At 51.4% G+C, this 20,654-nt stretch overlaps 3 protein-coding genes across 3 annotated transcripts; 2 read left to right on the forward strand and 1 right to left on the reverse strand.

Moving 5' to 3' along the window:
* The first annotated feature begins 10,834 nt into the window (after positions 1-10,834).
* On the forward strand, positions 10,835-13,633 carry BO86DRAFT_176669 (uncharacterized protein). Its single transcript, XM_025666554.1, has one exon. It carries the CDS (start codon positions 11,210-11,212, stop codon positions 13,406-13,408), a length of 2,199 nt encoding a protein of 732 aa, XP_025524626.1. The 5' UTR covers positions 10,835-11,209; the 3' UTR covers positions 13,409-13,633.
* A 630-nt stretch (positions 13,634-14,263) lies between these two features.
* On the forward strand, positions 14,264-15,492 carry sar1 (Arf family GTPase SAR1; the record flags this gene model as incomplete). The annotated part of the gene is made up of 6 exons (XM_025675278.1): positions 14,264-14,282; positions 14,489-14,592; positions 14,817-14,856; positions 14,946-15,011; positions 15,085-15,384; positions 15,452-15,492. The coding sequence occupies 6 exons, from the start codon at positions 14,264-14,266 to the stop codon at positions 15,490-15,492; spliced, it is 570 nt and encodes a 189-aa protein (XP_025524627.1).
* Positions 15,493-17,373: 1,881 nt separating this feature from the next.
* On the reverse strand, positions 17,374-18,971 carry glcA (type 1 serine/threonine-protein phosphatase catalytic subunit GLC7). Its single transcript, XM_025666553.1, has 4 exons — positions 18,660-18,971; positions 18,174-18,575; positions 17,698-17,997; positions 17,374-17,634 (listed from the first exon to the last, which is right to left on the reverse strand). The coding sequence occupies exons 1-4, from the start codon at positions 18,834-18,836 to the stop codon at positions 17,539-17,541; spliced, it is 975 nt and encodes a 324-aa protein (XP_025524628.1). The 5' UTR covers positions 18,837-18,971; the 3' UTR covers positions 17,374-17,538.
* Positions 18,972-20,654: the final 1,683 nt, after the last annotated feature.

Here is a 20,654-nt window from a genome sequence, read left to right on the forward strand (position 1 = left end):
GTGCAGGAAGTCAGGCTGCAAACGGTGGGTGCGTGGCAGGGCGATGACGTAGCCTTCTTGCTTGTTCGGCCCCGAAAATATCCGGACTGTTGTATCTTTCTCGGTATACATTCTCTTTTCTGACATCTTGTTGTTGTCGAGGTGATTTGATTTGTAAAGGCATACGATTCTGACATAATTTCAGCTGTATCATGATATAATCCACAATGGCAATCAATGCGAATCGATGCGAACAAACTTGAATAGCAGATCAAGTGACAAATGCGGGGAAAAGAAACACACAGAGAGAGAGAAACACCCGTGACATTCGAGAAGTTTGCCCAAAAGGGAAAGTAGGCAAAGTGGCCCGGGGAGATCCTCATGGAGAGTTCAAGTTCTCTCCCACTCTCTACGCGGTCGGAGCCTCTCTCGCTGTGCCTCTCTTTCGCTCTCTCCTTACAACCCGACATTAGCGGCCTGCACTCTACTCCTTTAGAACGATGGGCGGGCTTGAGTTAAGCTACCTAACCACCCTCCATCTGTGTACGAGTATGTACCTGTGCTGGATCAACCTTATTTGCACGAGCCATCATTGGACAAGATACAGATCGCCCGCCTCATGATCATTCCCCCCGTCGATCGGTCGATCGCTGATGCGGAGAGGAACAAGGTAGGTTGGCCTTTTGAATATCATCCAAGCCGGCATTCTGAACTTACAGTGCACTACCGTACACGGCCGACGGGCCGATCAGTCAAGTCAATTCATTCAATCACTCGGTTTTCGTTGCGGAAGATCCCAACTCCTTCATCTCCTCGTCTTTCTCCCTCCGTCTTCCCCTTCATTTGGGTCGCAATGGATGGCAGTGTTGGCGACGTGGTTCTTGGCGATTGATAGTCCCTGAGGCCATCAGACGCATAGCCTCATTATCTGGACTGCTAAAAGCAATTCTGCCTCTGCGCAGTATCCATCCGACGTGTTCAGGTTCAATCGTCCGCAGCGCCAAGAACCAGCTATGCATCGCTGAAGCAGATGATCGACGGCGATCCTCGTCCAAATCAGGAACTCCCGTTTCTCCTATCGTGGGCGATCTCGCAGCCAAACGGCTCTCTTCGTCCTCCCTCCAAATCCGTAACGTCTTGGCCAGACAGTGAAAAGCATTTGGAATGGGTGGGATCTTGGCATCACTTGGCCGCGCGACCAACTCAATTCGAACCGTCCAGCGACAAATTGCGCCGAGTAAGGCAAGGCAAGGAGGGCACTGCAGAAGGAATGTGATCGAGAGCGGAGTACGGGATAAGTCGGTAGCCGCGGGAGGGAGAGAGAGGTGTTGCTATGAGGGAGCGGGTTGCATCCTCAACCGGCCAGGCTTTCTTTTTTGTTTGTGGAAGCCCTCTCCTTCCCTTCCCTCTCTTCCCGCGGCGGTCTTATGGCTGTGTTCTCTCTTGGCAGAGGTGAGCTGCTCCGGTCGTCACACCAGAGGGGGGGGGCGAAGTCATCGGACGTTGCCAAGCAATGTTGTGGAATGTTGCCGTGGCCGGTCAGAAGAGAGAGGTTGAGTAAGGGGCAGTTGGACGGGGGGGGGGGGGGGGGGAGAAAGAGGTACAGTCTTTGCTTTTCAACTCAAGAGCAACCGCCGCCAACTGATCGCTGCATGGAAGGAGACTCAATGTTTCCCCCCTTGGCGCTCTTGGCGGAGGGGTCTTGGCTTTCTCAGTCGGGAATTCACTGAGAGGTGCGGGTGATTTTCTTGACCCCTTGTGTGTCTCCAAATGGGGGAGGACGGACGATCACAAGACCCGTACTATGCTAGCTATGTATGGACTGCGGAATCCCTCCCTGGGGAGAATGTCATCACCCTCTCCCTCCCCTTTGTGGCATTGGCATTGACACATTCCAGATGGTTACCTACTATGGTAGGATTCCGGACGTGCAGTTGGACCCAGCAGGTCGGTCACCCAGGCTTAGACTTTCTAGACCTCTCTCCTGCCACGACCTTCCCTACGGTTGACGCCGAGTTCTGGACCCTCAGGCAAGGGTGAGGTGCCCCCATGTGCGACTTGGGTTCTTGACCATCACTGCAGCAGCGGCATCTGGCCCAGCAGCCCAAGCAACGATCTTATATTCCGTGTATCCAACTTACTGTACATGGTATGGTATTGTGGTTACGGCGAACGAGGGCCAGGCCGAGCTTTCGCCGAAAGTACAGTACCTCCAAGGTGCAGGTAGCATGGGCGGAATTCTGAATCCTTCCATGAAAAGAATCGAACATGCCACCCATCTGATGAACTCGGAGAGACAGGTGCGGGTTGCAGCTGTCATGACGGCAACCTCGCATACATCCGGTCTGAGTGCTATGAAGCTAGACTTTAAGGGGGAGGGGAAGAAGCAAGAACGAGGGTGTTCATTGATTGACTCGACGATTAGCTCAAGGGTAAGAAAACGCTCGGTCCATCTCCCATCATCCGCGGAGGAAGAGAAAGAGGGGAAGGGGATTAAGGACCGGGGGATTGCTGGAGGGTGCTCAGAGGGCAATATGCGCCGGGTCGGCCGACCCTAAAGCGGTTATACGGATCCAAAGGCTGACCATCAGACACGCAGTGATTGCCGTGCCGGACGGCGTGTCTTGGGATTTACTCGATTTGGGGCGACATGCATCAGGAGGCAGAAGGACCGGCGCAAATCCGCGAACGAAGTTCTTCCGTTGCCGGTGGAGCGAGAGGGAGAAGGCGACTGAGCGAACGAGCCAGACGAGAGAAACGAGGAGGCGAGAATAGGGTATAGTAAGCCATTGTTAATGTCTTCCCTCCACCCCCTCTCTTCCTCGTCCCCAACGAACCCCTCCGGAGTACATGAAACGACTGGGTGCCTTTTGTGCAGTGCACACGGGGCTCAGTCTTACTAAGGTAATTAAATCCCTCATACAATTTTGCCATTAGGGCCGACGTCGGCCGTTCAGCGTTCAGCGCTCAGCAGGACTTCGTTGCCTTCTGGTCACCAGGACCAATAAGATATGATATATACCCCCCCCGTTCGTATGTATGAGATGCTGTAGTGTATGCCACTATGCCTACTTGCTCTCTAGGGTGGAGGGTGGTCGCTGCTCGATACTCGACAAGAGCCCTGTCAAGTGCGAAGTTATGCTATTCTTATCCCATTGAGAGAGGATCCGGGGATCGGGTCTGAATATGTATAAGGAGTGGAATATACAGGGGCAACCATCCCTCCACACTTTGTACTGGTGTGTACAAAGTTGAAATGGATGTCAAAGCTACAGGGGTAGATAAGAAGTACCGTTCTGATTCCGCAGGACTCCACCCTCCTCTTCATTTTCGCGACCAACCACTTGGACAATCGCATTCAAATTCAGCTTGTTCTTTTGTGTGTTTCATTCATGCCCGCTTGCTTGCTTTGTTTGTGTTTGCAAACACTGTGGTACTGTATGTTGTCACTTGATTCAATAGGAGTGTCGAGTCGGGGAATCCACTTTGCACACGCACGACGTGTTGTTTATTTTCCGTTGCTCCACTACTCCGTACTATACTATGGAGTGCAATGGTCCGATACACTTGAACCCCCCCCTTCTCCTCCCCACCCCACGTCTTGGTCTTGAATCCTTCTCCGTCTCCCCTCTCGAGGTGATGTCTTATTATAGGTGTGCAGTGACTGCCACCGTGGACGGTCCTCTTTACTCAGAGCCCATGATTTCCTCTTCCGGGTAGCCGGTGACTGACTGACTGACTGACTGAGGTGGACAATCGAGTTGATGCTGCCGGCCGCCCGACGTACTCCGGCCTTATTTACGTGGGTATTCGCTTCACTTGCGGATATAGCACTGTAGTGTTGTAGTAAGGACCGTAGACTCTAACTAATTGTTGATGCTTCAAGCTCAGCAACCAGCCCATATTCACCTGATATCTTCAACCAAGAAATATATCTCACATACGAGTATAAAGTACTGGACTTACCGGGTAATGATCACCAAAACCAACCGACAACCCTCCAATCCTCCAACCCTCCGCACTCCCCAAACCCCAGGATTCGAAGACGATGGGATTGTTCCCGGACGGACCCCAAACGCCTCGGCCTTGTTCTATAGGCTACTGCGGTACTAACTTACATCTTTAGGCTGGAGTTGGTGTTGTGTTTTTAACCCCCCCGAACCCGTGCCCGGTAAGCCACCATGCACCTCCTAGTGTTTCCATTCCTTTCCCCCCGGTTTTTGATGAATGTTGGTGTTGTGTCCCCCGGTCAGCTACGGATTACTGTAGGTAGTGTTCCCGGACGAGCGAGCTTCTTTAGCTTAGCTTGGAGCGTGTTCTGGGTAGAGTGAGTCTGTTTGTTAGACTGTATGTATGTACTCTACAGACCCTGGTTTGCACACTGCTGTAGGCTGTAGTAGGATGAGGGGATTGAACACTCCGGACGGGTCTAGATTTGTGGAGATGTGGTCGCGGTGATGGCAATCGCTTGCTCTTACTTACATTGAGTACGGGGTACTGTGCAATAGCGACGGTACTTACTCTTTGTTTACTTTTACTTGCTGAAGTCATAGCATGGGGGGTGGGTGTAGCAGATGCCTGAGTGTAACTCGGATGAAACTGGTCCTCCGCCCCTCCACCTCCAGCAGCTCACATCCCTCCAGGATCAGGTTTACCTTACGCTCTCCCACCTCTTTTTCTTTGTGTTCATTGGATCCAGGTTGTAGGAACGGTGCAGAAAGAGGATCGATTAACTTGATGAGGTAACGCAGACGAGCCATCCGGTTTGTGTTTTGCTGTTTCGTTGTCGGTGTGCGTGTTGTCTTTGTTGTGTGTGGATTGGAGGGCAAGTGACCGATCGCTCTTCATGTTGTCTGTGACCTATTGAGGATGGAGAGGGGATACTGTCAGTGAGAAAAAGGCTCACCGAGGGGGCGGGAGGTCGCGCAATGCTCCTCTTGCTAAGCTCAGCTCAGCGCAGCGCAGCTCCGCTCAGCTACTCAGCTACTCTTCTCAAGTGATCATAACTGGATACTTTCCCGGGATATCATCGGAGGATTGAGGCACAGAGGAGAAGGAGGGCGGTGATGGGACCTGATTGCTGGGATGAGATGATGGCTTTTGCGTTCGGCGATCTGATAGCCATGATCATGTGTGGGTGGAGCTTTAGCTATTGACCAGATGGGAAAGAAATAGAGATATTCAGGTTAATGATTTTCTGAGAGGGAATTTCTCGAGGAGAGCTTGAGTCATTGGTTGCGTGACTTTTGTGCCCAGGGCCATGGTGGTGGTGGTGGTGGTGGTGGTGGTGGTGGTCGTGACAAGGTGGGGATAATCCCTGAATCGTGGGAAGCTTGTCCAAGAACTCTCGGTCTGTGAGTTTACTTAGTTGTACTGGAATCCATGGAAATCCAATATGGCATACATGTGAGTGTACAGTACAATGGCTACCCTAAAAGTGGAGGACAACTACAGAGTATAATCACAAGAAGAAATAAACAGCATCAAAGTTTGATCTCCGCTTTTTTTTTGATCGGGGCAATCCAAATAGGACTGTCATGTCATGTCAGATTAATGATCATGAGAGTCAAAGTCAAGTAGGGTTCAGGTTCTTACCGAAGCACACTTGATGGCTTGCTTGCTTTGCCTTGCTCCCAACCCCCCTCTGGGTATAGAGTAAGGTTGCCAGGCTGAAGAGGAGGTCAGGTTCGCTGTCGTCTCCGGGCACTCAATTCGTGCTTACCTTACCTGAACTTACCTAACTTACCTAACTTACCGTGTCCGTCCCCGCCTGCCTTTCCTTTTCCTCCTCTCGCTCGTCGCTTGTTGGCGTAGTTTCACTGACCGCTTCTCTGACTGCTAGTCAGTCAACCCATCAGTCATGTCACTGCTTTCCAATTTGCCCTTTGCCCATCGCCCATCGGGCATACTACAATACTCATAGCCACTGACTGGCAGATGGAGAACAATGGATCTCATTCAATTGCCCATTCGGTCATTCAGCCCCTCCTCCGACACGAACCACTCCCCCCGGAAATCCGGCATCTTCAGCCCAGCTACTACTGCGTAACAAGTTTTTGATCTCTCGGGATTGGAGTTGGATGATTCGGCGACCCCTTAGTTCGTTGTCGCTTGACCCTACCTTAGGTTCCCATAATTGCTTTTTTTTTTTTTCTATCTGGGACACAGGCACCCAGAGCTTGGCGTACGCACTGCGGAATGTGTGGTTTTTCGTATAGTGTCTGTATGGATGCATGAGTTGTATGTAAATTACTGGAAGTGGGAATCCTGGAATCTGTGATGCTGTCAGTTTCTCGGCGCTGGTTCCCTGCCCCCTTTCCCTTTTGTTTTCAGGGCGATCCTGGTGTTTGATGATCGTCTCTTGGATTTCTTGTCATGAATGCCTAAATCTATATTTGTCGATGGTGCTGGGATCTGGGGAGTTGAATGTTCTTCTTGGCTTTTTGTTCGGGGTGGTTACTGGGGCAGATGATTGTTGGAAAGGTTGTGGCTTAGCTTTTGAGAATGTTGTTGTCTGATTTTCGGGATGGGATGAAGTATAAGCTCTGTCTAGTACAGTGCTCTGGTGGAGCGTCGGGAGGTAAACAATGACAGAGTTGCCATTCATCTGCACCTTCAAGATTATCACGTTCGACTTTTCCGTTTTGGTTTGCGTCGGTTTCATTGATGTATGCGTAAAGTCTAAAACAAAGATCGAAGACATCGTCGATCGATTTGTCGCATGTGGTCAGCCTCAGGGCTGTCTGTTTCAGATACTTACACAGTAGCTCGACGTTCATTTGTCCATAGTTGCTCAGATCTACGGATGCACTGTCTACGATGCACCGCCATCTACCTAACCCCCGTAGTAGCTTACTGTGCTGACGATTATAAGATCATACTGCATGCTTATCCTTCAAAAGCACTTAAAGTGTGTGACTCGGTTTAAATAGAACCGAAACACTCCCCAAAAGACAATCTCAAAATGTAGGACAGCCAAGAGCCAGCAAGACCACTATAGTTCCCGCCCAGACTTGCTCTATTGATTCAGAATACTAAGCTGTGACTTCTCCCCTTTTCGCTTCTCTGGATTCGGGGAGTCTAGTTCTCATTCAAAATCACCACGAAAACTTAACTTAGGTCACGCCGTAGCCCGTGAGGAAGGTTACGGACCACCACCTGCATCTCATCCCCATCCCATCAATTTCGACCGATCTAGTCCCTTGCGATCTCCGCCGGTACGGCTGCTAGATCTGATGCGAAGCGATTGTTCGATGAGTCTCAGCCATAGTCTGTCAGGGTTGGTTGGGTTTGGGGGCTGATGGGCTAGATCCTCGATCATGGGGTTCATCACTTTCCAGAGATTCTCTATACGGCCATTACATTTCTGGGCATCCCTACTCCGTTACTCGATAGCGTCATGAACCGTCATGTCCGTGAGTTTCGGGAGGAAGGGCTGGAATTCTTCCCATGGTTGGGGACGGAGTAAGGTGGTAGCCGTTGCAGAAATGGAGGATCACCATCTTGGATATCCATCATACTCCGGGGTAGAAGAAGAAGAAGAAGAAGTAAGCTTGAAAGTCTCCCTTCCCCACGTCGTCATCGCAGGGGGTTAGGGGGTGTGCAGAAGGTAGACAGTCTCAACGAGTCTGGATGGCCGATGACCGGAGGAGGAGGAGGAAATCGATCGGGTCCAGACGTTCTACTCTTACTCTTTTCTTCCCGATTGTGATATAATGATGAGCAACTTCGAAACTTCACTTTCCAATTTCCACTGTCGTGGTACGATGTTGTTTTTTTTAGTGTCTGATCGGCACATTATCTGGTCTCTCTTTCTGAGTACTACTCAGTACTGACTATCTAACCGACACGACTGGCCAAAGCACTAAGGTCAAATCCGCTCTAGTCTCTTCGTCAATCAGGGGCACACACACACTTTTTGCGTAGCTCAACTCCCAGCGATGGGAACCCGGGAAAGGCTTTACGTCAGAGCCGCCAAGATCGTGGCTTTTCCGGATCAGGAACAAGCTGGCCATTGGAACCAGCTCTATTGCTCAAGTGTGTCTCGGCAAAGGCAATAGTCGAGAGAATACCAAGCATTCATTATTGGAATTGTTAGAGGCCAAGTGAGAGGACTTGCAGCATTACTATGCTTGATTCAGGGGGATTGATGCAGAAACAAAAAAAAAAAAAAAAAAAAAAAAAAAGAGAGATTCGAGGTTCAGGGGAACAATAAGTGAGGCGCGTGAAAGTCATGTCATTGCTTAGTTACAATACAATGGGAGAGGATGAGAAAGACAGGGAAAGGAACCCCCCATCAGACGTCCTAACTACGTACGTCGTAGCGACAACCGACTTGAGAACAACCATGCCAGATTCTTCCTAGGCAGATTTGCTCCATTATTCTGTCATGCGGAGTAGTTAGCTAGCAAGCTACTCAACCAGTTCGATTCGCAGTGCAACAAAGGCACCCCAACAGGCGCATCTCAGGTGAAGACAAGGAGAAGTCCTAATTTCGTTCATGAATAAGAATGAGTAAACCTTACAACCAAAATAACCACAATCAATCGGACATAAACTAAACTAACTCGACTGGTCCTAGAACCCCCCCAAACCATCGCCAAAGGCTTAGAGCGAAGCATCGCTGAAACGGCTTCGGCGCGACCCCGACGACGGATGTCCACGACGGTCGGTGGGTTGGTGGTTCTTACCTAATTGGGGTTCCGCCCTCGTCTGTTCGGCTTCGCCTTGCCGTGCACGGCTGGGAGCGCCTGTCCGTAATTACCCTGACAATACACCTTGCAGTTTCAATACACGGCCCGTCATGATTACTGACGAGTTCGGTCGGTCCGTCCATCCACTCGGTCGGTAGGGCAACTTTTCGCCCACACGATGAGGAAGAGAAAGAGAGGTTACGAGGACAGACAGACAGACAGACGGCAACTGCCAGTTGCAGCTCGTGCCGCTCAGATGCTGCTACTGCTGCTGCTGGCTGCTGCCCTGCCCTGCTCCGGAGTGTCCTCGTGGGGGGACTTCGATCATCCTCTCACAGTTCATCGTCCTCCATCTCTTCTCTCCTTACCACATACTAATGTACAGACTACAGTACACAGCTGGGGAACCAGTTCTTCCATATCTTCCCTGTCTGGAATGTTGTTGTACTTTCCATTCGAGATTCGTACGACATTCCGATCAGATAAATTATTTCCCCGTCGTACATGTTCTAGAAAGAACCAATCAATCCCTTGCCTTTTTTGTGAATTGTGTTCCTCTTTATTTTCCTTTTCCTGTTGTGGTGTGTTCAACAAAGTATTATCATCAGGCTCGTACAGGATCGAGGGTTGAGCGAAAGATCCAAGCGAGTCGCGGACGAATAAGTCAGCTATACCCAGCGAGGGAATTTCTGGCTGACCGGGTCAGTAAGATCGAGTATAGCCTGGCTTGGTCGCGAGCCAACCTTCAAAATGCCTCATAGTGATCGTGGGGGGGCGGCTGCTGTCTCTGATACTAGCCTTGTCTTGTAGGATGAAACCGGGTGGTAACAAGAACTGGTGACGCCCCCCCGGCCCCGAAAGGCAGGTCAAAGGATTGAACACCACGAACAATAAGGGTTCTTTCAATGGGGGGGGTTTTTTTTTTTGTTTTTGAATTTAGAATCTTTAACCGGATGATTGGGTTCTCAATTGCAAGAAGGAAGGATCTTTTACCTGTGCAAAGTTTTTCTTTCTGGTCGTGTTTTTTTTCTGATCTTTAGTTTTGGCCACCCAGTATTCCGGGATTACCTAGTCCAGCCGAACAAAGACTGCGGCGCGGCACTGCTGCTTCATCGTGGTATCGATATGTATTGGTCATGAACCCATCAGCGTCACGTAGCCGCAGGAACCAAAGCATTGCATTGGGTTGAGGAAGCAAAAGGGCTGCAAAGCACCAGAGTGGAGCCAGGCTTGGCGGGGTTGGTTGGACCGAGCGTCTCTTTAGGCCCTCTTAGGCCCTCTGCGCAACGAAGCAAAAGAAGCCCCAGAGAAGATCAGAAAACATTATCCCCCTGCGGATTGGTTGGTGGTTGGTGGTGGTCTCTCTGTGTGTGTGGGCGTGTGTGGGCGTGTGTGCTGCCCGCCTGGCTTGCTCTCTGGTTTCCTGCCCTCGATCGGTTTGCCCTGCCGTGGGAGAAAGTGTGGCGACGAGAGACAGCTAAACCCGGTTCAGTTGCTGCTGGCGCAGGTGCAGTAGGAGGTGCAGGTGTTGTTGTTCCCACCCCGATGGAAAGGGAAAAGAACCAAACCTGGCGCCGCTCTCCCGCACCGCACACACCTCTCCCCCCCCCCCCCCCCCCCCCCCCCCCCCCCCCCCCCCCCCCCCCAACTGAAAGGGCTTTTTACCCTGCAAATCGTCATTCACCCACAATACCTACTCTCTTCCCCCCCATTTTAACCGCTTCCCCCCTCATCAAGTACTACCAAGATTATTTTACCAACACCAGGTACTGTACTGACACTGTTTAATTACATACGATACCAACACCCTCCCTTCTATCTTCTCTCCTCCACCTCCCCCCCCAACCCTGAAAAGAATTTTCTTTCCCGATTTAATTTTCTTTTTTCTTTAATACTCCATTTTAATTTGATTTTAATCCTAGCATTTTATTTTAATTTTTATTTTTGCCTTTTCCACCTTTCCCCCCTCCCTTAATCACTTTTATTTTCCGATCATCTCTACATTCCTTCTTCCCTCATCTCAATCCCACCTAACACTGCCAACACATTGCACCTGCGAAACTCTTTCGACGCGTCTTCTTCTTCTGGCGCTCTCTGAGCTGCCAATCTCTGAAGAAGGCGTAAGTCCATCTCTTGGCCGCATACCTGAACGCTCTTGTCCTCCTTTAACCTTTTACTCTTTACGCTCCACCTACCGCACCATGTGTTCTATATCATGACAATCCTCGTCCTGCTAAGGACAACCTAAAGCACCGCCCTCTGGGTCGATCAGTACTTCTATTGATCGATAGCGAGAGAGCATCTTCCTTCTTGACCCTGAATTGAAGCAATTATCTTTTATTATCCTTCTCCTGGAGACTCAATATCCCATTGACTCGCCCTCCGTCTAACTACGTACTACTTACCGCCACTATCCCGCCGAGTCACCTCACCTATACTACCAACCTCCCTCACCTTCGAGCCACCTTAATCTCCCTCTCACGCCATTTCCGACCTACCTCCTGTCTTACCTTATTAATATCCTAATTCTTCAAGGAATGGCACAGTTGCGTGGTGGTGAACGGCCATTTGCCTCAATACACAACCTACTGAAGATGCTACTCTCACCCCACCAGTCCAGCAAGTCGGCCCCGCAAGATACCGACATGGTTGAGGATATGGATGAACCTCCTGATCACCGCTTTCTGAATACTTCGATGAACAACATGGATGAGGGTGTCGTCTACGTCAAGTCCCCCACCGCTATGTCTGATCGCAAAGAATCACTCCTCACCCGGGCCCTGAAGAACAGCCCCCCTCTCAGCCCCACCGACCACGCTTCGTCCTCGCACGAACACAGTTTCTACCGCTCCTACACCTACACGAACATCAGCGGCATCTCCACCGCAGAGCTGACCAGCGATGGTGGCCTTACCAGCCCGTCCTTGTCCAACACGCCGAGCCCGCCACTGCCTTCCCACCTGACCGGCAAGCCCTCGTCAATGGGTGACAAGCGGAAGGCGGAAGCCGTGGAGGGTGGTGAGCACGCCGTGGAGGCTAACCTAGGTCGCAAGAGGTGCATCAGCTTCGCCTGCGGTCGCAAGGCCGAAGAACCAAAGCCCGAGACCCCTATCGCGCAGCGTTCGACAGTCAAGGCCACCGAGTCTAGCCCTACACCTACGGAACCCAAGCGCAAGACCGTCCTTACGTTTGTCTGCCCGGCACGGGACCCTGAGATGAAGAGGGAACGGTCTCCTACCCGCCCGAATGCCTTCCGGTGCCGCCCTCGCGGATCACCTGCGCCTCTTGCACGCAAGGCTTCCCCGAAAAAAGAGACCCCTCCCGCGGAAGCCACACCTGAGAAGCCCGCATCCGAGCGTCGAGGTGTTCCCACCAAGGGCTTGGGCAAGTTCGAGGAGTCCGAAGCCACTCGCTTCCACGAGTTTGCTAGCTCCATGGATGAGGACGACGAATGGGTGACCAAGTCTGGGGAGTACGAACAGAAGATTACGCTGAATGACTGCATGAAAAAGGAACTCGCCATCCGCAAACTCGGGGAGGAAGCCGAGGAAGAGGCCCTCGATGAGGAAGCCGAGGAGGACGCCGAAGATTCCGAGGATGACTCAACAGTTCACGACTTCTCTTCGGATGACGATGGCAATGAGTCAGACAACGAGGCTGGCTTCGCCGACTCGGATGACGAAAGCGACAATGGTTCCGACTATGAGTGGTGGGCTCCGACTAGTACGACGGCTGCCACCAGCCCTCAGGCCCCGGATTTCACTCGGTTCACTTTCAGCCGTCGCAACTCGAACACCTCGCTTGAGTCCGCCAACGATAGCCAACAGCCACAGAAATGGTCCCCCGCCTTTTCCGGAAAGACCGCTGGCCGTGTGCCGATGAGGATCCCTAAGCTGCGCCCTGGCACCCCCAACCTCCCTGATAGTACGGACTTCGTCTGCGGTACATTTGACGAGGATCGTCCTCTGGAGGCCGCCTACAAGTCTTGCATTGAGCAGCGTCGCCTGTCCAAGCAAATCATCATCCCCCAGGACATCGACCCCAGTTTCCCTACCTCAGATCCCGAAGACGAAGACAACGAAGACATGGACGAAGAGGATGTTGCCGAGTCTGTTCCAGAAGACGGACCTCGAGGACGGACTGGTCGGGACAGCAGCCGCAAAGCTTCTCCCCGCCAGTCCCCCAAGCGCATGGTTTCTCCCCCTCCTCCCAAGCGCATGGTCTCCCCACCTCCGCGTCGTCATGGTCGTGCATCTCCCCGCCGTCTTCGGTCGCCTCCACCCTTGAAGCTGCGGGCCTCAACCCGGGATCTGGAGACAGTCGATGAGGTTCCTGCCCAGGGACTGAACATCAGCGAGCTGGTGCAGCGTCCTTCCATGTCTCGCACCAAGTCCCTCCCTCGCACCCCTAACCCATTCTTTACCAGCCTGGACAAGTCTCACCGGTGGTCTGGCATTGTTCCAGTGCAGGAGTCGCCAGAGCGCGAATCATCACGCACCCGTGAAGTGCATATGAGAGGCCCCATCGACATCGTCGAGGGTCTGGAGAAGAAGCGTCAGAAACGGAAGGAGAAGTTCTGGCGCACCCATTGCCGCAAAGCTGCCAAAGAGCAGATGGAACGGCGACCGACCCCCGGCAAAGGTGCTGAACGGATGAAGGAGCTTGGCCTCGAAGTTGCTGAGAGGTGCAGAGCTTATGGCGTCGGAGAAAGCGCCCAGCTCGTCCTATCCGTTTAGACCGACATGTTGCCTTCGAATGAGGGGAGTCGAGTCCTTCTTGTACATACTTTGATTATTATTTTCCCCCTTCAGTCGCCCGCTCGAGCTTACGATTTCCCGTGTGGATCGACTGGGGTGTACAGAAATGAACCAAGCGTCATTCGCTTTGCCTTTAAGCTTGCCTTCGCTGTCCTTATTTATCCTGTTAACGTGTCCCACGGTATTCTATTGGTCCGAAATGTTCCTTTATCTGCATATGTGCTGGGCGGTCGCATTTTCCTGTGTGTGTCTGGCTCTTCTACTTTTGCGGTTCTTTCTTTCTTTGATCTTGTCATGATCATCCATTTTATTTCTCTCTTATTGCGGTCGGTGTTTTGCTCGATACCAGGTTGGATTTGCATGGCGGCGGTTTTCTTTGAGATTATACCCCTGCTTGATTTTCTCTTTGTCGGTTTCCTATTATTGTATTCAAGCCCAAAGGCAACGGGGAGCGATCCGACTTTTTTTTTCTTCAAGGTCAAATGCCAAATATATACATGATTTACTCAAGATGAGTTGGCCAGCGAAACACGTAGTCGCATCCACAGTCGATGGGATGGATGCAGCAGTAGAACCTCTTGAGGGTCGGGACCGGCAGATCTCCCGGCGGTAGAGTTGAGTTGGCATTAGCGCTCGGCTAAGGCGTCAAGGCAAGCGACCGTCCAACGTCAACTGACCGCAATCTGTCTCCTTCCCTTCCCTCTTATCTCCCCGTCTTGTATCCCAGCTCGTACCACACCACCACCGCTGCCGCTGCTGCTTCTTGCTGCTGCTTGCTTTGCTTTTCCTTTTGGAAGTTCCAGCGATTTCACCGTCTTCACGCATTCGCCCACCATGTGGATCATTAACTGGTGTAGGTAGCTCCCGTTCCTGAGTCGGGGTGTTATTATTCCATTCCCCGATGCGAACGTGCTTGCTTTGCCCTTGGGGGAGCGCGAACACGAGTGGGCATGAAAAGAGACAGAGAGGGAGGGAGCTGTTTGGCATTACCTCATCGTCTCAGTCGCTTGTCATGTGTTTGTTTTCTTCTCATGCTCGACATGCTGACAACTGGTTCAGTCTACGATCTTCTGGCCTCCCTTGGCCTGCTCAACAAGCACGCCAAGCTGCTCTTCCTCGGTCTCGACAATGCCGGAAAGACCACCCTCTTGCACATGCTGAAGGTACGTGATGATGGAATTATGCTGTGTGTGTGGGGGGATAGGATACAAACGAGGGGAAGGATGGTGGATGTCTTGGATTCAGTCTACCATTCTTGGGGGAGGAGTTGGGCATTCACAACACAGAGCCTCCCTCTTCTTTTTGCTTTGCTCGAAGATGAGATGATGGGGGCCAATCTTGCAAAAGAGTCCAGAATGACAGGCTAACCTTTTGGCTCTTCTGATAGAATGACCGCGTTGCCATTCTCCAGCCTACCGCTCACCCCAGTACGTTTTTCGCCACCCCGCTGCTTCCCGCACGGATCATATTGGTTGAGCTGTTGTAAGGCGGACTGGAAACTAACCTTGAAGCTTAGCGTCGGAGGAGCTTGCCATCGGTAACAACCGCTTCACGACCTTCGACCTGGGTGGTCACCAGCAGGGTAAGTGGAATTCACAGGGAGATATTCAGAAAGAAGGCACAGGAAACTGACGTGATGATACACACGCCCACAGCTCGCCGTCTCTGGAAGGATTACTTCCCTGAGGTCAGCGGTATCGTCTTCCTGGTCGACGCCAAGGACCACGAGCGGTTCCCCGAGTCCAAGGCCGAGTTGGACGCCCTGCTTGCCATGGAGGATCTGGCCAAGGTCCCCTTCTTGATCCTGGGCAACAAGATCGATCACCCCGATGCCGTCAGCGAGGACGAGCTCCGCCATCAGTTGGGTCTGTACCAGACCACGGGCAAGGGCAAGGTCCCTCTCGAGGGCATCCGGCCCATCGAGGTGTTCATGTGCAGTGTTGTCATGAGACAGGGTGCGTTCGGCTGAATCCTTTTCACTCTGTGTGTGGATGCTAATTATGTGGATTTCGAGTGCTACAGGTTACGGCGAAGGTATCAGATGGCTGTCTCAATACGTCTAAACGGCGGTCTCCCCCCATCCTCGATTTCCCGGAATCGCTTAAGCCTACTTACTGTACCGATATACACCATCCACACTTCTTCTCCCCTAAGCCCTCTTGTCTACTCTACCGCTTTCAATCTATACCAATATCTACAACCTGTCAAACATACCCCCCGACCCACTTTCTTCCAATGCTCAGGATCTGGTGATAGTCTGGAAGTTTGTTCCTGAACATCGCTCCCCCCCCTGCCTCGAATGTCATCAATGCTAGTTATGAGTTAGCCTAAAACCTTATACCTCGAACTCAACGCAAAACCTCCCATCATCTCCCTCCGTCACTGTCACTCAGTTGGTCAGCCAGTTTTTTCCAAACCGCTATTTTCCGAGCGAATCATCCCAGCTAATTTGCCCTACGAATCCACGTGCTGATGTGCTGTGGCTTCTGCTGCTGGGGATTCGGCATTGCCATCCACCCCATCTCAAGCAAATCCCACTAGCCCTAGTACTAAACTTGCGTGTGTGTTCTACTTGTGCCGCTACATCAGCTTCAACTTTTTCGCGCTGTTAAATACTCTGTTCCCTCAACTCAAACTTCAACTAAGTATTCTGATCAGATCGACCAAGGTAGGCGATAACGATGAGCCAAACTGTCGCACAGTGTACTAGTAGTCCTCCGTTCCTGCTGCTGGTAGTCGTGAATCCAGTTAGTACTACCATCGGCCTCATCCTGCGCACCAACATCCCCAATTGAGATCTAGAGTAGCGAAGTAGAAAAAGCAGAGCATGCCCCTCCTCCGCATCCCGGTAGCAGAGATCAAGGAACCCTGGTGGCGGTACGGGAGTGATATACAGCACATACAGACCAGCGCACGTTCCACGCATGGTTTCCCTTTTAACTTTTTACCTTCAAGGTAACTCCCCCTACTCATATACTCCCCCTACCTAGTAATATACTGCCCCGACTAATATACACCCCCAATCGAACCCTACAGAGACAGTTTCCTTTCACAAACGATAGATCATCAGTAGGTAGATTGGGTTTCTCTCGAGTTCTAAATTTCATTGCGACCCCATCCACTCAACACTAGACGCAGATCGGGTCCATTCTCTACCAATACAAAACCCCCGGGTCTCAGATGTCGAATAACTGGGGAAATGGAGATGATGATGTTATCGCCAGTGGGGGTGCAGGGATACAGATAACGAGGGATCGATTTAGCTGTCTTTGCCGCGTTGGAAAAAGGAGATCTATTACCATAGTCATTGGACCATAGGTTGAATGCATGGTCTCAGTTTGCGGGGAGGGGAGCGATATGGTAGGTGCAGGCGTTAGGTGGTTAAACTAAGTTCGAGGGCAAGATTTGTTGAGTAGCAGTAGTGGGCGATGTTGCGCTGCATTGCTTGTTCCAGCTCCGCGAGGATCTGGTCACGGTTGGATGGCGGATAGAGGGGAGGGCATGCAGGACAGAACAAGGTATGGATGGTCTCGTCCGGAACGTCAAAAGACACGGGCGTGTCATTGCTTATTTGGTTGGCATTACACTCACAGGAAGATTTTCAGGAAAGAAGAAAAACGCAAATGGAGAACAACACCAGATGCAAGCCCGTCGCTTCGCCTTCCTCTGTCAAATGGATTCGAACAACATGAGATAAGATGGATAGAGAAGAAAAGGGGGGGAAAAAAGAAGAGGTCAATGAAGACGAACAAGGAGAAAGGAGAAGGAAATGGGAAATAACACCAACCCCTACTTGGGAGCAGAAACTACCTTCCATGTAAAGAAAATGAAAACACATTCAGCGGTAAACATTCATTTGCAAGTCGCTGGATTCTGGAATTCCGGAAGTGGATGATTGTGTTGTGTGTTGTGTGACGTTCCGCGTGGTCGTGTGAGGTTCTCGGGCGGCTCAGGTGTGCTGCTGCTGCTGCCGATCGTCTAGTTTCATGGCCATCGATGTCGTTGGGGGTTTGGGTCTCTCGTTGTAGTGTGACATGGTGGGAGTTTTGTTGTTGACGAAGTTTATCTTCGCCCGAACCTGCTGCACATGGAAAAGCTCGTATGATTCCTTACTTCTTCTTTTGCTTTCGCGGAGGAGTGATGGGCCTGCCTGAGCTCATGCCCCCGTAAACGTACTTTTGTTTCTTCTCTGCTGGTTTCAGGATCTATTGGTGGCAAAAAAGTTAGCTCGGGCCGGAGAACACCTCGAAATTCCTGTCAAAACCAACCTGGAAGGAGCATAGTAGACTTTCGTCGACGCTCATCATTGCACCAGCATTGTCGAATTCGCCGCAGTAGTTGGGCGCACTGAACAATGTGACGAGTTGCCTCTTGGAGAAAAACTCATATCCATCCTCAACGACTTGGTGCGCACGACATATCAAGTCCATGTCGTGCTTCTGGAGGAATCGCGATACAACATCCGGGCCGAACGTGAACGAAACGCCACGGTCATTCTCGCTCCAGCCGGTGATGTCTTTGTCGGGGTCGGACCACAGAAGGTCACACAGAAGACCGCAGTCGGGAATCTATCGCTGTCAGCAGGTGAAGCTTCGAAGCTTCAAGGGGCCCGAGAATATCCTTCGTTTCCAAATGATCCCAAGATGCAGGTGGAAAGAGAGCAGGAACGCGGACAAAGTAGTTCTTGGTCTTTGAATAACGAACGAACTCCCAGAACGGGCGACCGAAACAAAGATAGACTTACATCAGTAGGACGCATGACGCGCCGAATCTGCTCCATGGAGTTCAAATCGGGACTCAAACCTCCGTGCATGGTAAAAATCTTCTCATCAATGATGGCAGCAATGGGCAAGCAGTTGAAGCAATCAGTGAATGTCTTCCATAGCTTGATGTTGTATCTCCGCTTGCATTCATCGTAGAAACCATAGATACGGTTGATAGAGGCACACTCGTGGTTGCCACGCAGGACGAAGAAGTTCTCAGGGTACTTGATCTTGTAGGCCAGGAGCAAGCAAATAGTCTCCAAGGATTGCTTGCCACGGTCGACGTAGTCTCCGAGGAAAAGGTAGTTAGCCTCAGGGGGGAAGCCACCGTATTCGAAAAGACGCAGGAGGTCGTAGTATTGGCCGTGAATGTCACCACAGATCTAATGAGAACCGCCCGGTTAATGACCATGAATCTATCCCCGGATGACCCGGTATTGGGAGATTGAATGAAGAGGTGGCGTTACCTTGATTGGTGCTTCCAATTCCAGCAGAATAGGCTGGGAGATGAAAATCTCTCTCGCCTTGGTGCACAGATAACGGATCTCGGATTCCAAAAGCTGCACTTGCTTCCCAGGCCGGCTACCCCTCACCTCCAGCAATCTATCGATGATTGAGTCCAAATCCACTTCCTGATCGGCCATGACTGAGCGATTTTGATGAGACACGACGGAGAGCGAGAGCGTGGAAGGAGAAGAACAGAGGAAGGGAAGGTGAAAAAAAAGAAGGATTATTAAGAACAAGCGTCAAGCGAAGGAAAGGAAAGGAAAAGACGCGACGGAAGGCTTTGCGGTGCGCTCGCTAGTAAGACAACTGATGAGACGACGTCTACTAAGCTGAATATCAGATGAAGTTTGAAGTCAGAAAATTGTTCCCGGATATGAGATAAAGGTTGGTGGTGGTGGTGGTGGATAGAGTTTTGGGGAAAAGAGGCGATCGAGACGCGCGGGGGAAAAGATCATTGCGCCCGGTGAATTTTTCCTCGACCCTTTTCGCCGATTCCCGCCCACCAATCTATGGTCTTCTTCGCCTCCAGGGGGGGAGGGAAGGGGGGGAGGAAAGAGTCAAGAGTCAGGAGGAGAGGGGGCAAGATAGAGAGCTTACCAGCCAGAATCTATTAAGACGAGAGCGATGAAGCAAAAAGAGGCCAAATGGCCTTGAGGGGGAGGGGGAAAAAGTCGGATGAAGGTCTGGCCGGGGAGATGCCAGAAGACGTCAACAGAAGAAAGCAATCCGTGGTCGAAAAGGTGGAGGATGATGCGCAGTGGTGATAACGAGGAGATGCGGCTAGCAAAGGCTCGAGAGCGAAAGGGCTGCTCTGGACGGGGCCGTTGCAAAAAATAGCAGCAGGCGGTGGGAGAGACGGTTGGGGGGGGGGGGGGAGGGAAAGAAAGAGGAGAGGAGAGAGAGAAAGAGAGAAGAGAGCGAGAGAAACAGAGCAAGTTTGGCGGCGGGTACGAAAGGCAGGAAAACTGAGGATTCCACCCAAAAGATCTAGCGCTCTAAAAGACACCGGATGCTAACGGCAATCGCGAAGAATCTCTTCGAATATAGGGAGGGTGGAAAAGCTTTTGTTTTCTCTGATATCAACGGGTAGGTGATGGGAGAGGGGTGGGAGGCGTGAGAGAAAAAAATAAAATAAAATAATAAGGGAAATGATGGAGGGGAGGGTAGGAGAGGGGAAGTCGAGTTGTGCGCGCGCAGTAGAGAAGACAATTGTTGGTCGGCAATCAAGGGATCTATCTTTCTAGGAACGGTGCTCCAGCTAGACACAAATGATGACCGATTTCTGTTGGAGATTCTCGCCCAAACGAAGTCGAATGGATACAGACGAAGAAGATATAGAGGGAACCCAACGAACTGTATAGGAAGGAGTAGCCAGGCAGCAAAGGGTGGAGGTCCAAGGAGGTGGAGGAGGTGGAGGAAGAGGAAGAGGAAGAGGAGTACGGAGTACTGTAGTTAGCGATAACGAAGCAACAACTTTCCAGCAAGCAGCACTAGACGCGCGCGCGAGAGAGTGGGTGGGCAAATGGGCAGTGGGTAGCGGGCAGTGATCGAGTGAGTGGGCAGTGGAGAGTGAGTGAGCAAAGAAGAGGCCAGGAGAAAGAGAGGGATCGACTTCCAATGCAGTTCCAGTTCCATCGGTATGGCAAAATCCTCGTTTTCCGTGCAGATCGGCCCCGTTGATTGGTCTGCAGCCTAAGGCGGCGAGAACGGAGAGGAGGAGGCGACTAAGGTTCAGTGGTGGGTTGAATGTATACAACAATCTTGACAACAACAATAACAACAACAATAACAGAACCCAAACAACCACAACCACAACCACAATAACTACCTACAACAATATAAATCGATTATTCTGCAGCTCCTCTCCCGCATAATATTTCCAGTGGCTGCACTTCCAAGATATCCATATATTCATGTCACCTTCCCATTTTGCGCATACCTCTTTCTCAGCCATC

The sequence above is a fragment of the Aspergillus japonicus genome (assembly GCF_003184785.1).
Source record: "Aspergillus japonicus CBS 114.51 unplaced genomic scaffold BO86scaffold_54, whole genome shotgun sequence".
Taxonomy (NCBI): domain Eukaryota; kingdom Fungi; phylum Ascomycota; class Eurotiomycetes; order Eurotiales; family Aspergillaceae; genus Aspergillus; species Aspergillus japonicus.